Source organism: Crocodylus porosus, unplaced genomic scaffold (assembly GCF_001723895.1).
Source record: "Crocodylus porosus isolate Cpor-Errol unplaced genomic scaffold, CroPor_comp1, whole genome shotgun sequence".
NCBI classification, from domain to species: Eukaryota; Metazoa; Chordata; order Crocodylia; family Crocodylidae; genus Crocodylus; species Crocodylus porosus.
Window position 1 is genome coordinate 3,581,463 of NW_017728886.1, and position 18,538 is coordinate 3,600,000.

The 18,538-nt window shown below is 44.3% G+C and overlaps 1 protein-coding gene across 1 annotated transcript in view; it reads right to left on the reverse strand.

Annotated features, from left to right (window-relative positions):
• Positions 1-18,538, reverse strand: part of OBSCN (obscurin, cytoskeletal calmodulin and titin-interacting RhoGEF) — a 223,829-nt gene that overhangs the window by 47,587 nt on the left and 157,704 nt on the right. Inside the window, exons 57-64 of the mRNA XM_019543669.1 lie at positions 18,137-18,403; positions 16,046-16,312; positions 14,821-15,087; positions 10,028-10,294; positions 5,338-5,610; positions 4,448-4,720; positions 2,660-2,947; positions 627-899 (exon numbers count right to left, since the gene is read on the reverse strand). Of these exons, the coding sequence (XP_019399214.1) occupies positions 627-899; positions 2,660-2,947; positions 4,448-4,720; positions 5,338-5,610; positions 10,028-10,294; positions 14,821-15,087; positions 16,046-16,312; positions 18,137-18,403 (2,175 nt within the window). The remainder of the gene's footprint in view (positions 1-626; positions 900-2,659; positions 2,948-4,447; positions 4,721-5,337; positions 5,611-10,027; positions 10,295-14,820; positions 15,088-16,045; positions 16,313-18,136; positions 18,404-18,538) is intronic.

The window sequence follows — 18,538 nt, forward strand, 5'->3', positions numbered from 1 at the left end:
CTGGTTGCCCTAGCAACCCGCAGCTGCGCTGCCCTGCTGATTGGCAGCTCTGTCAAACCGCACCTGAGCTGCCTTGGTGACTGACAGCTCACCTTCTGTCCTCTCTCAGGCACGGAGCACCCCAGTGCCTCCGTGACACTAGGGGGTCAGCTGATGACCTACATTAAGCTCATAGGAGCTAATGAGACGCAATTTAAACTTTAGTCTAAACTCTGTGGAAGCCATTAAAATGTTAATCAAAGACCTGTGTAACAAATGTTAATGATATTAATTTAGCAAATTCAAATGTATCTTTTCCTTTTCTAGGTTTTGTTTTTACTCTTGATTGCAAAGTTTCAGGGCCATTTTTTAACTTATCATAAATCAGGAAACTCTTATCTGAGCATATCAAAACCGGCAGACAAATTCTTATATCCTAGTTAGTTATCTATAAGGTGCAGGGAAATTATAATCAGTGATGGATTTACCCGTACAAAACTGAGGCTGATAATCTTTATTGTGGATTTTAGAGGGAGGCCAATTATTGGGTTTATAATGAAAACTAAGTTCCAGCCTCAATTACATCGAGGCAACAAGGTGTCCATCAATAGCATGAATGCAAGTCATTAAGCACAAATTACTTGTACCTTCAAGAGACAAGCTGGCAGAGGACTTGACGTCTGGTGAAGCTACACAGGTATACGAACCTTGGTCTTCAGGCTTGAATGCATGAATAAGGAGTGCCTGGTTCTTGCCCTCAGAGATGATTTCATACCTTCCTCCAGCGTGTATGCGTTCTTTTCCTTTGAGCCACATAACCGCCTCTCGGGTTTCTCTGGATAACTCACACTCCAAGCGGGCCACCTCCCCTTCCAAGACTGACTTGCCTACTAAATGTTGAGTGATCGTAATTGGAGGCTCTGCAATAATAAAAATCAGGGCATTAAAGACAGCGAAAGTACTATCTTCTCCTCTATGCTGACCAAAATAAATCAGTACAGGACTAACATGGAGCCTATGAACTATGCAGGCTTTCAATCTTTAAGTTTTAGATTCTTTGTTTAACTGCTGTACATGATAATTGGAAAATCAATGAAGAAAAGAAAGGAAAAAGAAAATGAGAGAGAAAAGAAAAGGAAATGAAAGGAAAGAAAACAGATAGGATTTAGAGTTTGCAACCTCTAATGATCCAAGAATTACCATGACACTGGGTGCATGTTCACAAGATGCTACTGCGCTGTAGGAACGAGCTATGGTGCAATAGCTTGTTGCTATGGCACTGTAGCTCGTTGCTACAGCACTGTGGCTCATTGCTACAGTGCAGTAGCTCGTTGCTATGGTGCAGTAGCATTGACAGGCACTAATCATGAAGGCAACACTACTGCACCATAGTAAGGAGCTTCTGTGCAAAAGCTCGTTGCTAATGCACAGTAGCATCAGAAAAGAACCGTGCGGGGATGGTACTGCGCAGTAATGCTGGTTGCTGTACAGTCATTTAGTACTTGTTTAAGCACTCTTGCCAAGTCTCACATATGACCTCACATAACCCTCAAGGTTGGCCATATTGGTCCTACATGGTCTTACTATAAGTTAGAAACTCGGAGATAAATGGAGAGTGGTGTTGCCTTAATGCGACAAAGAAATAATTCAATATAGGAGGAAGATATAAAAGGGGTGGGGGGAATGGTTCTTGAAAGCTGCCTCCATCTTATATTTGGTGGGAAAAGGATGACATCTTCATTCTAGTGTCTAAACTCCCAAATAGTGGGAAAGTGTCTCATTAGGTTCTTCACTTTGGTAGGTGACCTTCCAAACACAACCCATCCACATGACACTGCTACCCAAACAGCAGGAGAGATGAACATGTGTAATACCTGTCTAGCCAGAATGAAGTGAACATGGAGCAAATATGGTGGTTGGATGTTCATGTAACTTAGCCAAGGTTGTAAAAAAAAGGTATAAAAAAATGAATAGAAGAATAGATGACAAAGAAATAGAAAAGACAGTAGAAAGCAAATAGTGCTTAGGAAGAAACAAGATAGTTTGTGATGGGTGGTAGAAAGAATCATTACAAGACAGCCGCCAAGAGCAGTGAAAGAGTGGCACTCTGTCTCTTTATAATGTGGAGGGCTCCAGAAAAAGATACTGAAGCAACTGGAAATCAGTATCCACCATGATGTGTTTCAGGTGGTAAACAACAAATCCACAAATATTATAAAGAGAGAAAGTGAGAGAGACAGAGAGAGAGGGGCATACTATGAAGGCAATACTGCCTCTCCTTGCATGCATCCTGAGTCGGAGGTACCATCAATCACACAGTGACATAGCCATTCCAGCATGCCCCTTTTCAATCACTGCAGCTGATTTCCATCACGGCGATCAGACAAAACACAGAGATGCACTGCAGGCCACAGGGCAGGTAGATGCAGCTTGGAGAGAAAGGCGCTGAACAGATAGACAACGCAGCAGGTTTCGCTTTGCTTCAGCCTGGAACACTTTTCCCACCCTCTCTCCTGGACATGGCAACACTGGGCTTGCATCATAGCACCGAAAGAGGCCATCGTGTAGTCTCATCACTCCAGTGGGAGGTCCCTTGCATGTGCGTGGAAGCAGGCATGCCATGCGAAACACAGGCCTGGACTAGCTCTTGACGCGCCATGGGAGCATCTCCATCTCTCACCTAGCTGCACGGTCTGAGGGATGTGCACCGGTTTGCCAACACCCACTTTGTTGACGGCAGCAACGCGGAATCGGTAGGGCTCTCCCGGCCTGAGGTTGTCCACCACAAACTCGGTGTTTGGAATAAGCTCCTCGTTGCACAGCTGCCAACCACTATCTGGGGGTTTCCTCTCAACATTGTAGCCTAGGATGCCACAGCCGCCGTTGCTCAGGGGGGTGAACCAGGACAGAGTTACAGAATGGCTGCTCTTACTTACAATCTCTGGATCTTCAGGGGGATCAGGGAGGGCTGAGGGTACAATAAAGTTCCAGTGACGCATGGCAAAAGAGAAAGAGGGTTGCTGCATTTTAGTGAGATCTCCAAGAAGCCCTTATATAGGAAATGAGGAAACACCTAAGCCAGACATTCAATTTTTCTCTTGGTATGAATGTAAGCAGCGTTGGGTCTATGAAAAAGAAAGTCTTTGCAGAAGAGACAACTCTTTTCAGGCTAGGCTGTGAACCAAAGCCTAGAAATAACAAGCAATACTTTCCAACCAACCACTGCAGATGGCCTAATATCTACCATAGCTTCTTCCTGATTCTTAAGAGATTCAAAGCCATCTTGTCCCATCAGATACTAAGTAGAGATGAATTTAAGATACAAAGATCAGGCCAGAATATCCCCAACTTTAAGGGATGGTCAGGCCCAGATTTGAGTCATTCCAGGCCTAGTCTCAATGGAAATGGAGTCATCACAAGACAGCACAATCTCTGTAATAGATCTGATGGAAACTGCCCCAAGGCTTTTGTCTTTGGGGTGTTTTTCGCTATGTAAAACAGTAAATAAAACAAGAGTATAAGAAGACACCAGAACCGTGTCCCTACAGGTTCCTTGGATACTAAACAGTACACTCCACCTAACCCAAAGCATAACCCGTAACCATTCAACATATACTTTGGCTTAGAAGAGAGAAATAACTCTCTTTAATGCCAATGACCAAGTAAGTGGCCTTCCACTGTTTGGTCACTGAAATAATACATAACACAAAACTGCAGGATAAATTAGACCAACACTGGCTTCTAAATCTTGGGAACCCAAAACACTGCTTTGAATGGGCAAAGCCTGGATTGACAATCAATCAGCTTCTTGTTTGGGTTCATGCTACAACTCATGAAGTCTAACAACCCACTTGACCCATTTCAGGATTTCTAAAACACAGATGCACCAAAATTAGATATCGTTACTGCAAATTTGCTCCTATATGACCTATGGGACTTAAATGAACACTGACTGATGTGTCATTAAATATAACCAATACGCTATATGTGCACAGCAAATTTATGCACTACAACATCAGAAAGACTGACTCACCATGAAAGTCCAGACTGAAAGTACGATTTTTTTTTTCTTTAAATCAATATTCTTTCTTGACTTACTATTTCAACTCTCCCTAATGCTGGGGAGTTTGCAGAGTATTGTTTTAAATAAGAAATAGCACATTTACTTAGGGAACTGGTTTCTGCATGCTTCTCCTTCATGCCATACAGAAGAGCTATACGTCACAAAACAATGGATTTCAGCTAAGATTGAGAAAAGATTTCTCATCATTAGTTTGGTTCAATTTTCACTTAACAAGGCAAAATGTTTTCAATCATGGCGCAATAGTGCAGCAGAATCTTGCCGGTTCTAGAAAAGCTGGAAGGAGAAAAGAAACCGGCACAACTGCAAAGAAAATCAGAGGGATGAGGCTGAGGATTCAAGAGCAAATGGCTAGCTTTGGTAGAAATATATAATGCGTGAACCTACCTATTACAGATAACTTGGCTGACGCAATGGCATCCCTTGATGCAAACGTCACCTCTCCAGAATGATGCAGTTGGGCTTTCTTTAGGATCAGTTTGTAGCTGTTACCATCTACCTGGATTTCCCAGTTCTCGTCAGGTTGGATCTCCATGTCATTAATATACCAGGCAATCTCACTGACTGGCACTGCTTCACTTAAAAGACAGCTAAATGTAGCTTGGTCCTCAACCAGGACTTCAGTATTAACTATGGGCTTCAAAAACTCCAGGCGCCATCCTGCAGTTAAAAAACACACAATCAGACCCCAAAGTACTGAAGCAAAGTTTGGCAGATCGGAGTTACTTGATGCATCCTGAGACATAGTAAGCCGATGATATTCTTTTGAAATCTAGGTTATGCAGTGCAATTATGAACAGCAAAGCCTTCAGAAGCTGGACTGCCGAGGCTTTCTTGTATTGTGTTAAAACAATATAAAATCCAGTGAATTAAAGGTGGACCTGACTCAGGCCTTTGCTCTGCTGTATTATAGGAAGCAGCTTTACAAGCTGATTGTAGGTCCCAACATTTCTGAAATGCTGGAATCTGTGGTGATGATGATGATGTAACTATGACATGTGAAGTGTTCAAGTGCCTATTTCATGTCCCATTAGGATACTCACTAATCCTGTAGGTACTGCCTGCTTCTAGCTCATTTAACATTACATTAGCACTGTGTGACATACGCAGCAGCTCACAAAGACGGCCATGTCACACAGAACGTGAAAACTAAGATGTAAAACTCAGCAACCCTTCTCTCTTTGAGGAACAGCAGTAAAGCAGGGAGCAGACCGACCCATGCTGCTATTCAAGCTTCGTTGGGGGCCGTTATCATAGCCCCAGGGAATCGGCATTACCTTTCACTGTCAGGAAGGCGGACGTCACTGCATTGCTTGCCATGAATGTCACCCTGCAGCTGTCCTGGGGAGTGAGGTTCTTCAACAGGAGGAGATGCCTGCGCCCATTTTCAAAGTAAACCATCTCAACGTTTTCTGTGGTTTTGGCAGGCTCGTCATCAATCAGCCAATTATAATTGTAGGTCTCTGGTTTGGAAAGGTAGCATTCAAACAGGGCTTCGCCACCTTCTACTGCTTCCACGTTCTCCAAACCCTGCATAATACTGTTCTTGGCTAAAGCAAAAGGGAAATGATAGACAACATCAGCTATTTTGCTCTCACATATTCAAGTATTAATGCATCTTGGAACTTCCTAAATAATCCCCATCTCCTGGACAAGCGAATGCAAGGAAAATCATACATGGAAAACTATCTTGTGGATTCTCCTTTTCATTTCAATGATTGGCACATCATCTTAGAGTTTCAAAAAAGTCCACAGCAATGATGTAGCTTAATAGTGAATTGATAAATCCTTCTGTGTCTAATCAGCATTTATCTGGTAACCTGACCACTGGCTTCATGAAAAAAGAAAGGAATTATATACAGTTTATATGCATAGGTCCATCGTTCAAGGGCAAATGATACAAAGAGCCATAGCCAGGGCAAGACAATAATTAGATCCATTTTGTGCAAAATAGGAAGCATTTCTTATCAACCTCCTCCACGTGTACAGTGCATAGCACTGCTGGGCACATTTGGGTAGACAGCTTGGGTTAAAACTTTACCACATTTCATGCAAAATATGCCATACCTTTATTTCAGGAAGAGACTATTGTTGGCAATGCCATGATACCTGATAACTAGGCAAACCAATCTTTTTCAAAGCCCTTTAAAGGAACATTTGTAAAATGACAAGCTTTTAAATAGGTGATATCTTTACAGTCACCAGCCTTTAACAGATTCTTAAATTCCTCTGAAATACATGCAGAGCCTGGCTTTCTAATCGGAGTGTAGGAGCAAGTGTGCATGCAAAATTGTGTGCACACAATAACTGCAACTACATGACCAACTTCATGTGTAGGTAATCCATTCGATGCACCCACCCAGTTTGTGCGTGCAGCCAGGCTAACTGCAGAGGCAAGCTAGGCATGTGCTATCTTACAGTATAGCAATTTTTTTGCACATACAGCTGGGTAAGCAGATTGCATGTGGTATTTATATGAATTACATGCCAGGATCCTCATGTTATAACAGTGTCACAAACTATTTCTGCTTAGCAGCTTCCTTAGTCACCCTGACATCTCAGACGTGCAATGGGTTGTCACCTAGAATATTAATAGTGAACTGCTTATTTGCTAGCAGAATTGAGTCACCAACATTTCTCAACATGCCTGTTTAAAGGGAGGAGCAATGGTGCTGTGGTTCAAGCACCAGACTGGAGCTAGGGGCAGCATCCAATCCTGTTTAAATTTATCCTGGTCATTTAGCATCCCTGTGCTTTAGACTCCTAAAGTAAATGTAGACAAACTCCTAGAGGGTGTCTGAAGACTAACTGGATTAATACTTATTAAAAGCCTTCAGACCCTAAAAAGGGAGGCACTACAGAAGCGCAGAATGCTACAACAAATAATAATGTTTCTCCGACAAATGCCGTATGATTGACTAGTATCTATGACACAGACTGAACCTAAACAGGACGCTAGAGATCAGACCTCTTATCGGAAACATCACTATTTCTGATCAAAGTAACGGGCCTGCTAACCGGAAGTGAGAATTCCCTGTGCAGATGGTAGGAAACAAGTTACTAAGACATTACATGTGAGCAATGCTCCACAGCTTTGATCCCGATTTCCTTCGATTACTGGAGTGTTCAGGTGCGATTGGTAGAGTTCTGTTTTAAATGGTAGGCTGCAGGGTAGATAAAAATCAATGATTTTTGGGGGGAAAAAATGGATTTTTAAAAATGCAAATTTTTTTTTCTTTAATCTCCTTTTTTTTTTTTTTTTTTGGTAAGATGCTTTTTAAAAAGAAAACATAATGATAGTCTTCATAGAGTTCATAGACGTTAGGGCTGGAAGGGACCTCGGACAATCATCAAGTCCAGCCCCCAAATGCAGGGTAGGTGGCTCCACCGGGGTTTTAATTTAGGATATGTTAAAACTCAAAGATATCAGCATGGAATAGGGATTATAACTTCTAATTATATATTAGTTGAGACAATATATTCATGTAACCTTTTTAGAAGTTGCATAAATAGGTTACAACAGGCCATGGACTATATTAGGGGCACAATCTTATAGGGTTCCCAGAGGCTCCTCTATAGATTAGTAAAGATTAAATAAAACTACTCTACCCAATGGGACTCAGTGCTCAGTCTAGACGATCCCATTAAGCATCTCTATGATGCCTAGTTTCAGTCCTCAAACTGTGGATTTGTGTCTCCAAAGATCATAGGCAGACAAGGTATTTGGGTAGATGTGATATCTTTTATTAGACTAACTAAATAGTTGGAAAAATTCTTTGCAAGCTCTTGAGCATGAACACCCTTCTTTGGGCATGGGGGAGTTTGTTGTCTCCAGAGATAACATCCTTGTTAACAGCAGTGTATGGAGATGAGAGGAGATGTTAACATCCTTGTTAAAAGCAGTGTATGGAAGTGGGAGATAGCAGGTCTGATTACCCACCCATCAGCCCTATTGTCTCTCTGCAAGTTGTATGCACACAATCAAGTCCTTACCTCTCTCTGAAAGTGCAGTTTCAAAAAGTTAAATTAATAAAGGATAGCAAACAACAAGAATGCACTTTTTGTAGAAAGTAATGATTAAATCAAGCAATTTAAATCATGATTTAAATTTTTTTGACTTAAAACAAATCCACCCTGATATGCTGTGAATATTGGACAGCCATTTCCCCATGCTGAACTCCCACTGAAGTCAATGGGAGTCAGGGCCTCACCTGCAGCCATTGCATGTCAAGGCCCTGTAAACTGCTACTGGGAGTTAATACCAGCAAGCACACAGTACTCTTGTTTGAAACACATTCTTACTTATCCCCAGTTCCAGGGCTGAAAATGTCCCTTGCAATTTTTTCCTGGAATTAAGTCACTTCCTGTTCCACTTAGTAGGCCTGGTGGCTAAATATAATCCTAATTTGCCACATTCAAATCCCTAAAAAAACATTAATGCAAGAGTGGATTGGTTTTCCTTCTCCTCGCTTCTTTTTCTGACCTGGCCTCGAAGCTAAGATGACACTGCGCAAGTAGAGGCTTTAACAGGTTTTCAGAGATTTGAGCAGGAGGGAACAAGGTTACTTTTAGATGCCCAAGTCCACTAAGAAGTGAAATAAGATCCAGACCTATATTTAGTTTTCACTGGGTGCATCTTCACGTGCGCTTTACTGCAGAGCTGACTACTTAGCTCCACAGTAAAGTGTCACCATCTAGATGTGCAGCACTATCAGGCAGGAGTAAACTAATTAACTCCACCATAGCATAGTACTGCCTGACACAAGTACTGTCCAGTACTGTCCTATGGTGGAGTTATTTACTCCACCGCAACAAATGTGTAGACGGTGACTGGGGCTTACTGGGGCACAAGGGTGCTACAGCGCAGAGGTGCTTGCTGGCTAGCCCTGCACTGAAGTACCCTCATGCCCCAGGCCAGCCCCTCCACAGCATGTTGAGCCAAATCAGAGGAGCCCCCAGCTTGCAGGCTGACCTCCTGGGCCTTCTGCCAGCCCAGCTCAAAGTGCTGCAGTCCTGGGCGCACGTGGAAATACTGCACCTGGGAGCAATTAACACTGGTGCAGTTTATCTGGGCATGCCAATTGCACATGTAGATGCTCCCACTCTGTCCTACATTGAGAATATATACCTACAAGAAAGACTGCAAGGCACTTGTATACTACTGTGTGGGGTGATACAGGTACCTAAGCTAGAGAGAAAAAATTGTGACCCTTGAACTCACCCTCAGAGTAACTGAGTCAGAAACAAATGCAAAGTTTCAATCCTCACACCTGTTATTTACACTAATAAAGATTATATATATGTGATATCAAACCCTGAACCCTTTCAAATCAAAAGTAAAACGCCTGCGGAGTTCAGCAGAATCGCACACTGTTACAGAAAAAAATTCTTCTATTTTTCCATTGTCTCTTTCCCAAGGACGTTTGCAAAAATTAATTACCAATTAGAAAATGCTTTTCAAGCAATCAACATTTTCATTAGCTATATTACTCAAGCTAGGTTAGCTGTAGATTAGATCAACTGAAAATAAAAACAAACGCCTCTTTATCCATTAACGTTTTTAAAGCACTTTGTATGCAAAAAAGCATTACATGAGGGCTCAGTAGTAGTTTTGCTTTCTTATGTCCAGCAACATCACCTCTATAACATGACAGTAACTCAGCAGGACATATCCCTTTGACTAGTGCTACAACCAAATTCAGTTCATTGCAGAGCAAGGGTGACCACCTATGCCCACGTGGATTTATACAGGGGCATTAATTGGAATTAAATTCCAATGGAAATTTGCACAGTTCCACATTCATTTTGCACTAACTGCCCAATATGTTTGTCACTGTTGTTGGTAGTGGAATGATCACCCAATGAGTAGGTCGTGATTTGCCACTGTATATCCGTTGCTGCTATGGTCTTCTTTTGGTTTCTATTCAATCACACTGACAGTCTTCCTTTTGGGCTGGAAGACCTCACCTTGAACATCAAGCATAGCCACCACTCTAGTGCCTCCAGCTTCACAAGAATAGATGCCAGTGTCTTCTGGAAGCGCAGGTTTAATTTTTAGCTTGGCTACATTCCAGTCCTGCTCCACAATGACTCGTTGCCCATCTGCATGAACTTCCTGATCATTTTTCTTCCACGTGGCCTGCACTGGCCTAGAGTACTGGCATATGAACTCTGCCGTGCCATCTTCATCAACGGTAATGTCCTGCATTGGACTGACCACCTCAATGGTTGGATCTGTCAACCAATAGGTCAGGAGGGACATGCATTAGTAGATCCTTATGGAAATGGCAGCTTAGATTTTGACAAGCACAGCGCCTGTGTAGCACAGGAAGCAAACAGCACAACATCCCAAGCTCGAGGCTGACCGGGGGCGTTGCTAGTTAGCACGTTTAGTGTTGGCTTGTGTCAGCATCAAGCAGCGTGGAAGCAAGCGTGGCATGTGAGGAGTGTTCACATCACAAATCTGAGCACAGATGCCAAAGAGCTCACCGATGCTACTTTTTTGTGGCGAGCATCTCTTGCGATTCACTTAATCTCCATGACACCTCCTCCCCCCGAAGCAATGACACACACAAAAGCAGCCACCCTTGAGCATGTCAGTGCTTCTCCAAATGTTTGCAGGGTGCAATGGATGGATTTAAGGAGATGCTTAAGTGGTTTCAACAAAATGGAGACACCAAGATGAAAATATTCAGCAAAACTGCAGGGGCTTGAGCTGCCTGACTAATTCAATTAGAATGGGAGGTAAGTCTCTGCTGAAACGTGAAACCGGCTGTGGTGTACTTCCAAATGATTAAGTAGGGCTAGAAATCCTCAAATGATGAGCTTCCAGCTGTTAAAAAACTCTGATAAAACTGTGTTTGCACTTTATATTACCAAATATACAGCATTGCCAAAGGAAAGCTCCATGGCGCACATCCTACTGGACCTCTATGACGTAGTGATCCTTTGCCCGTGCAGGAAGTAATCACCTTCCACCCAGGGAGGCGCAAAGCTTTCTCAGGCCAAAGGCTGATCCCACTCCAAGCCACGCAGTGAGCATAACTCTCCCGTTCTGCCAATGCGAAGCCATTTGCACATTAGCACAGAGGAGAGATATGCCTTCAAGAAACAGGACATGTGAATTCCTGCCCCTCTGGGCGGCACGTGACATGCCCCTGGACCCTAATCCTCCCTGGGAAGATGCTGCCTACCCAAATGGCAGAGGAGGGGGACCCACCCAATCTGTAGCCTAGCAGCCTGATGGGGAGGGCACTCGCCCAGGAAGTGAGACACCTGAATTAAAAATCATCTTCAGCTTCACACCTTCCACTTTCCCAGAGAGTGTCCTAGCCACCCGGCTATAGGCTGGGCTGGGCTGAAGGCACCCTTCTCTCATGTTGAAGCCAGGCCCCTGGGTGGAAAAGAGTCCAATAGTCATGAAGCCAAAGGGACAGTGAGCAAAAGAAAGACAGGAGCCCTGGCTGGGCTCTAGCCCCTGCTCCCCTGTTTATGCCTTTTATCTAAAGACTATTCAATGCAAAATGCACCAGGACCAGAGCCCAGGACCTAGCTTCCCCTGAGAAAGTGGAGATCTGCACAGCCGCTGTTGAAGGTTTGAAGTCTTTACTGCCTTGTAAGGCGCTACTGTTGAAATAGCTGCTAGGGTAATACCATAAGCCTAACCGAACCCAAGATTTTGTAAGCTTCACAAAAAGAAGCTAAGGTTTGGGCTGGGGAGCCTCTCTAAGTACTTTGGAGCACTCAGAGGTAATGTACTGTGTAAATCTGTCAAAAGTGAAAATGGAGATTGAAATATCAGCCTCTCTACAACCTTTCTCCTGCGAGGCACAGCTCCTGCAGCTCTCATCCTTTTGTAGCCCTTGGCACACCCATGAAGGCCTGGCCATGTTTGACTGCTGTTATAATGGATATAGTAAGGGCCAGAGAAGCCAACATGTCATGAAATTTGAATTGTTATGGAACTTGTCCCTTTATAAACAGGTGTTACACTCGAATAATGGGAATGAGGGAAGGAGAAAGACTCATGATAACATGGGAATGAATGCAAATGGGGCACGCAGAGGGGAGGGAGAGGGATAGTTCAATCATTCGACACCTTTGCCCAGGATAAAGTGTAGAAAAGTGTTTGTTAATACAAGCATGGTTAGAATATTACTAGTGCTTTACCTTCCTAGCAAACGGAGCATTACTGAGCATGGTTTAACAACTGGGTGGTCTCTTTTAAATGCCCTTCCTGTTCTAGTTATATGCCATCTACTCCTCCCATTCAAATCTGTAGCAAAAATCCCATTGGTGTCGCTGGGTGCATAAAACCTCCCACTATTACAAGCTTCGTGATGCCCTTTTTTAAGCTACAAAATGAGGTGTACAAAACAATTAACAATAACTATTCATTTATGTTTTGCAGCAGATCCATCTGAGTTGTACTCCTGGAAGGCTGCAGAATCAGAGTCTCTGTCCTCAGACAATTCAAATTGCATTGCAAATATGCATGCCATTTCTGGGCTTCAGAATAGTGTCCTTTGGTGTTAGACACGAGGAATTTATCGTCTTATCTCCAAAGGGCAAATCTCTCACAAAATGGATGGTACAGCAAGGAACACATTAGGCCAAGAGAAAAGCTGATGGTGGTCCCAGACTGCCGTTCTCCATCTCTGACTACTCTTGGGTTAAAGGGTTTAGCTAACCAACACGGAGTAAATTTTAACAGAAGGAACAGTTAACCTTCTAGATAGTTCCCAATGTTATTGGAAAGGAGTTGCCTACAAGAAAGATAGGGAACACTATTTTTGTCCTACTTCCGGAACTGTCACAGCTTTCCTGAAAACCAGCCAAGAAGTGTCTGTGACTAGATTTCTTTACCAGCAAGTTTTAAGCTCAGTTTTATGTGCAATTTGTGGTTACCCTTACACCATAAGTAAAAAAAGCAACAAAACATTACCAATACAATGCTGACTAATGGTACATGGATGATAAACTACTGATCCTTACTCTCTGCTATATAACCCTGACATTATTGCAACTTGACTCCATGGAGATCCACTGAGCCATCACTCTAAATTCTGTATTCCCAGGCTCATGGGCCTAGGAATGCATTGATTTGAATGCAAAGCAGCATACTAGTGAACCAGGCTCAATCTTTTGTAGAGCAGTGGCAGGGCAGCTGTTAATGTCATATTATAGTAATAATGAACAATAAAACCCTGGTGCCACAGTGGAAAGGCTCGGCTGTCATCCTTGATTTTCTGCACAAGTGAATTTTGCTGCCTCTTGTAAGATAACAAGCTGGATCCTGCAATCTCTTACTCAAGCAATCCCAAGTAGTAGATTTGTTGGAGCTGGTGCTTCTGCTTGCATGAATAAGAGCAACTTGCTTGAGTAGAGGCTTCAGGACTAAGCATGGTTTCATGGCCTTCTAATGATGCAAACACTATGTTACTGGTAGAACAGCATGCTATTTTGAAGGAATTTCATAAGGGTAACCAGAAGGCATAAGCACTAGTATGTTGAGCAGTTCTGGAGTTGGCCATTGGCATCTTCCAAAGAAAAGTACCTTTGACTACTAATTTAGCTGAAGATACGAGGGACCCAGCTCTGAAGGTGACAGTCCCCGAATCATTGGACCCCAGGTCCTTTAGGGTTAAAGTGTGGATTTTCCCATCCCGCACTGAGATTTCATTCATAGAGTTGTTCTGAAGGAAAGCTCCATCAAGCCACCACTGTACATTCGGGATGCCCGGGCGCGAGAGCTCACAGGTGAATGTGGCTGTCTCCGCCACAAAGACATCCGTGTTCTTTAAAGCACAAACTATCTGTGCTTCCTCTTCTGCATAACAGAGCGAGAAAAGTGGTACCAAGGAAAAACACAAAGCAAAAAACATATACATACTGCTTCCACGGGACTGATGTCCCGACACTTCTAGTGGTCCCGACAGAATCCAACTTGTAGCACTTAGTGATTAATTGGTTTAAAGGGGTCTACAATCTACTTCCAGGTTTGTTTCCCATGAACATCCTTTACCCACTCACCAGCACAGACACTATTCCACTTTAACAGTGTTTTGACCAATTCCCGACGTGTCCGGCATGTTACAATCATCTTCGCTGAGATTGTAAACTTTCAGTGTCTATTTGGTGTCTGAGAGCGTGTCTAGGTGGCATCAGGCAGTACCGTGCTGAGACACGCCGTGCTACCTCCCAAGCCAGAAGCGGTATAACCACTTCAAGATGTCATTGCTTATGAGAAGCAGAGTGTACTAGCTTTCATGCAGAGCCATACTAACACGGCTACGCTGGTTCTGGTTCAAGATGTAGTGTGTAGATAAAGTGATCATGGCATTTCCCAGCATGGCGCTCCCCTTCCTTTATAGACATACCCTTAATGGCAGGCACTCTGGCTTGTGATTTAAGTGTGGTGGCTACGTGCACTGCTACAACACACCAACAACAGTGATAAGAACAACAAGGACGATTATAACTAGCAATACACATTAACAACGTGTTTAGTGTTTTCATGGCAGTAGCTCAAAGCAACTAGTTGATCAAGTAAATGGGATCACCTTGTATTGCAGACTGTTTTTGAGCTCTGTTATAATATAAGTATGGATGGTCTGCAATCAGGTTTGGTGCTGCGCTGAAGGCAGGAAAGAAATCAAGGGAATGGCACTTGTGTAGATGAGAATTAAGACTGGCCTGTTGGCTTAGGAGGCGCCTGAATGTGAAATACAACCAGAGAAGAAAAATGTGTTTCATCTTACCGTGGACAGACACAGAACCTCGGGTTATCTCATATCCAGTGCTACAAGTGTAGTCGCCACAATCCTTCGCCTCCAAGTTATGAATAATTAGCTCAACCAGGGAGCCTTTCTGCCGCATCTCATACTTGTCACTGGGCTGAAGCACCACTGCGCCTTTCCTCCACTCAACAGGAGCATCGGGCTTGGAGACCTCGCACTGGAGGACAGCTGTTCCCTGCTCTTCTGACTCCACGTTATTCAACTCCTCTTTAAACAGGACGGGTAGGACTGCAACAGAGAAGCAATTACAGCAGGGATAATGCCCACATGTGGATTACTGAAGGTTACCAAACCATTTCATTAATCACTGTTCCCTCTCTTGCAGTCTCCTGAAATCACAACGTACAAGCAGAAAATACTGCAGCCTCTCCACTTCTCCAAACTGAGCTAGAACCGGAAGCCCATAGGGACTAGCTATCGACAAAACTACAGTAGATCTCTGCTATTCTGTAAAGATCTGCTTGGAATTAGGACATTTTCAAAAGGCATCTCTATGGCGCATATTTTGTATGTGCCATCAGCTAATGGCATAACATTGCACGTGCAAATCATAGCATTTGGGCATGTATTGATCCAAATTTCAAGTATAATGTAACACATCAAGTGGCTCATCAGCAGTGGAGACTGAACTGAAGAGACCTGAATCTCAAAACATCCGTTACTACTGCCTGAGCAAAAAACAACCCCAGTAATGGACTTGTCCCCGCCCTGCAGCAGGCAAGCTGCTAAAGAGGAACAGAAAGCCATGCTGTAAGCAGGGGTTCAGCCTCACATTTGCAGTTAAGCATTTGCTGACCCTTCATACATAGCAGTATCTGATATACAACGCTAACCTTCTCCTGCCATTGTAAATATAGGGGAATACTTTTTCCCAGATACCAGTATACAAAACCCACTGGCAAATCTCAGGTTGAGTAGTTTGTGCCCACAGCCAGCAGCACCCGTGACAATCTGCCTGGTACCTAGCTGCGAGGTCAAGATGCAAAAAATAAAATAAAATAAAATAAAACTAGGGCTGTTTGAAAACAACCACCTTATGTCTGCCATTAATAAGCAAACCGTGGATTGAACCTCTGTATCAAAGTTACATTAAAATGTCATTTCTTGGCATAGAAATGGTAGTGACCGTTCACCAACAAAAGTTGTGTTGTTCCAGTGCAGAAGGACAGCAGCGCAACTGTCTCACCTTTCACCTGCAGCGCTGCGGTGGTCTGTTGATCTCCTGAATCACACGTATACTCCCCAGCATCCTGAAGGTCCACATCGTAGATGAACAACTCCACAAAAGTCCCTTCTTGCCTTAGCTCATACTTGTTGCTGGGCCGGAGCACCACGTCTCCCTTCCTCCACTCCACCGGAGCACCGGGCTTTGTCAGCTCGCAGCGCAGTGCTGCCGTGCACCCTTCCTCGACCTCCTCGTTCTTCAGCCAATGTTTGAAAAGCATGGGTAGGGCTTGAAAGGGGGAATTAAGACAAAAGGAGAGGAGGTTTGCTTTTTTCAAGTGCATTGAAAAGAATTCAGATAATAATGGCATTCCTGTAGGTAGTGAGATGAGGTCTGCCTGCATTCACTTCTGATGATACGGGGCAGGTTATATCATGATAAAAATGGCCACCCAATCTCCAGTAATTTGGGATGCGGGGTGGGAGGGCTAGCAGAGGAGGTGAGGGGAATTGGAGGCAGATCAGGGGTCTTTGGGGGGTTAAAAATAGCCTCAGTCACCTCCAAACCACCCCATTTTCCCCCGCGAGCAAGCCTTGCAGACACTGCCTCCCCACCAATCGCTCTCATGGATCCCATCTGTGCCTGCAACCCCCCTTGGATGCCTCCTGCCCCCACCATCGCTCCTGCAGATCCCACCTGCCCCCCACCACGTCTCCCCATGGATGTCACCGCCCCCCCATCACTCCTGTGAAACCCACCTGCTCCTCTGATCCCTCTGCAGATGCTGATTACCCCTGCCCCACAGACACTGCCTGTCCCCCCAATTGCTCCTGTGGAGCCAGGTTGAACTAAGTTAGACCTGGTGGCCATTTTTAACTTGATCTAACCTTCCCCATAACCCTCCCAAATGTCTGCACTTAGCCAAGATGTATCAGATTCAAGGATAGTTTTCTGGTCAATCATTTACTTGCTATAAGGTAATATTGTGATGTGATGTATAATGTAATGTTTTACAGAGTAGTTTTGCACTGGAGGGTAATGTAGGGCCTTTGTCCTCAAAGGCTGGTCAGAGTGATGAAGGGTTTCCAGCAAGACACCAGATGGGGGCACAAAAGGATTTGGTTTCATTTTTCAGTTTCAACTTGGTGAGGTTGCAGGTTTGCAACAATCAGAACGAGGCCTGATGTGAAATCATCTGAGCCTCTGAAGTTGCAGCGCAGACCTGCCAGGTTCCAGTTTTGACTTACCTCTCTCGGCAAAATCAAGGATGATGCACATTTTTCCAAAGCGCTGCCAGTTAGGTTTGGGATTTGAAAAAGCCCAGTGAATTGAATTGGAGCGCTGCTTATATAATCAAAGAGCAGTTTTAACCATATCTACAAAATAAAGCTAAAGCTGTTCGGCAAACCACCATTGCATTTATTTTACTCACAGAGAGCCCATGGGACAGAGGCAGCGGAGCCCATGGGACAGAGGCAGCGGAGCCCATGGGACAGAGGCTGCCCGCTGCAGGCTCGGAGCTCCCTGCCCTGCTGCTCTCCCCAGGGGATCCTCCATGGCCCAGCAGATGGGGCCCAGCATGGCAGGGCAGAGTGGGGCAGGGAGGCGTGATGCCACCGGCAGGAGCCCCGTGCCCCCATGCACATGGCACTCCTCGCCTGATTGCCCTCCTCCCATTCCCCAAACCCCTTCCAGGCTGGGAGTCTGCCAACCTGCAAGGGCAAACCTGCCATTTCCTGTGTTTTTCTCCTTGAAAAGAGAAAACCCACATTTTTCTCCTTAAAAGAGGAAATCTGTGTTTTTCTCCTTAAAATGAGACCATTTGCATTTTACCTCCATCATGAAAAGGACCCCAAGGATACCTATTGATCAGGAGAAGGCTGTGAAGATGCAGCCCTGCCCCAGAACAGAATAGGGACCTGATACATGACAGATATAACTTAGGAACTTCCTGACCAGTCCTAAGAATAAGGTACCTAAGGCGAGACTGTTTTCCTCACCTAGAAATGAAACCCTTGCATTCAAGAGCAGTTTTAGGGTATAAACACTTGAGGACATAGTACTGCACTATGGCTAGTCTCAGAGCATGCACGGATGGGCACGGATTCTCACCTTTAACCTCAAGGCTGGCCATTGTCTTCCTGTCAGCTGTGCTACAGCTATACTCCCCTGAGTCCTCAGGCTTTAAATCATGAATTGTCAGAGCATGCGTAGTCCCTTCCTTCTTGATCTCAAACTTCTTGCTGGACTGGATCAGGGATGCGTCTTTCTTCCACTGCACAGCAACATCAGGCTTGGACACATCACAGCATAGAGTCGCTGAATCGCCCTCCTGGGCTTCCATGCCCTGGAGCAGTCGTACAAATATTATTGGGGCCTCTGTAAAAATAGAGAGCAACAGCACCGCTGCATAAATGTAGCTGGGCATGGAGTCAGGGGATTCGAATATCTGTGAGCACAACAAACTCAGAACAGCTCCTTTGAATGGTGAGACTTCATCATGTGTCTATTCCA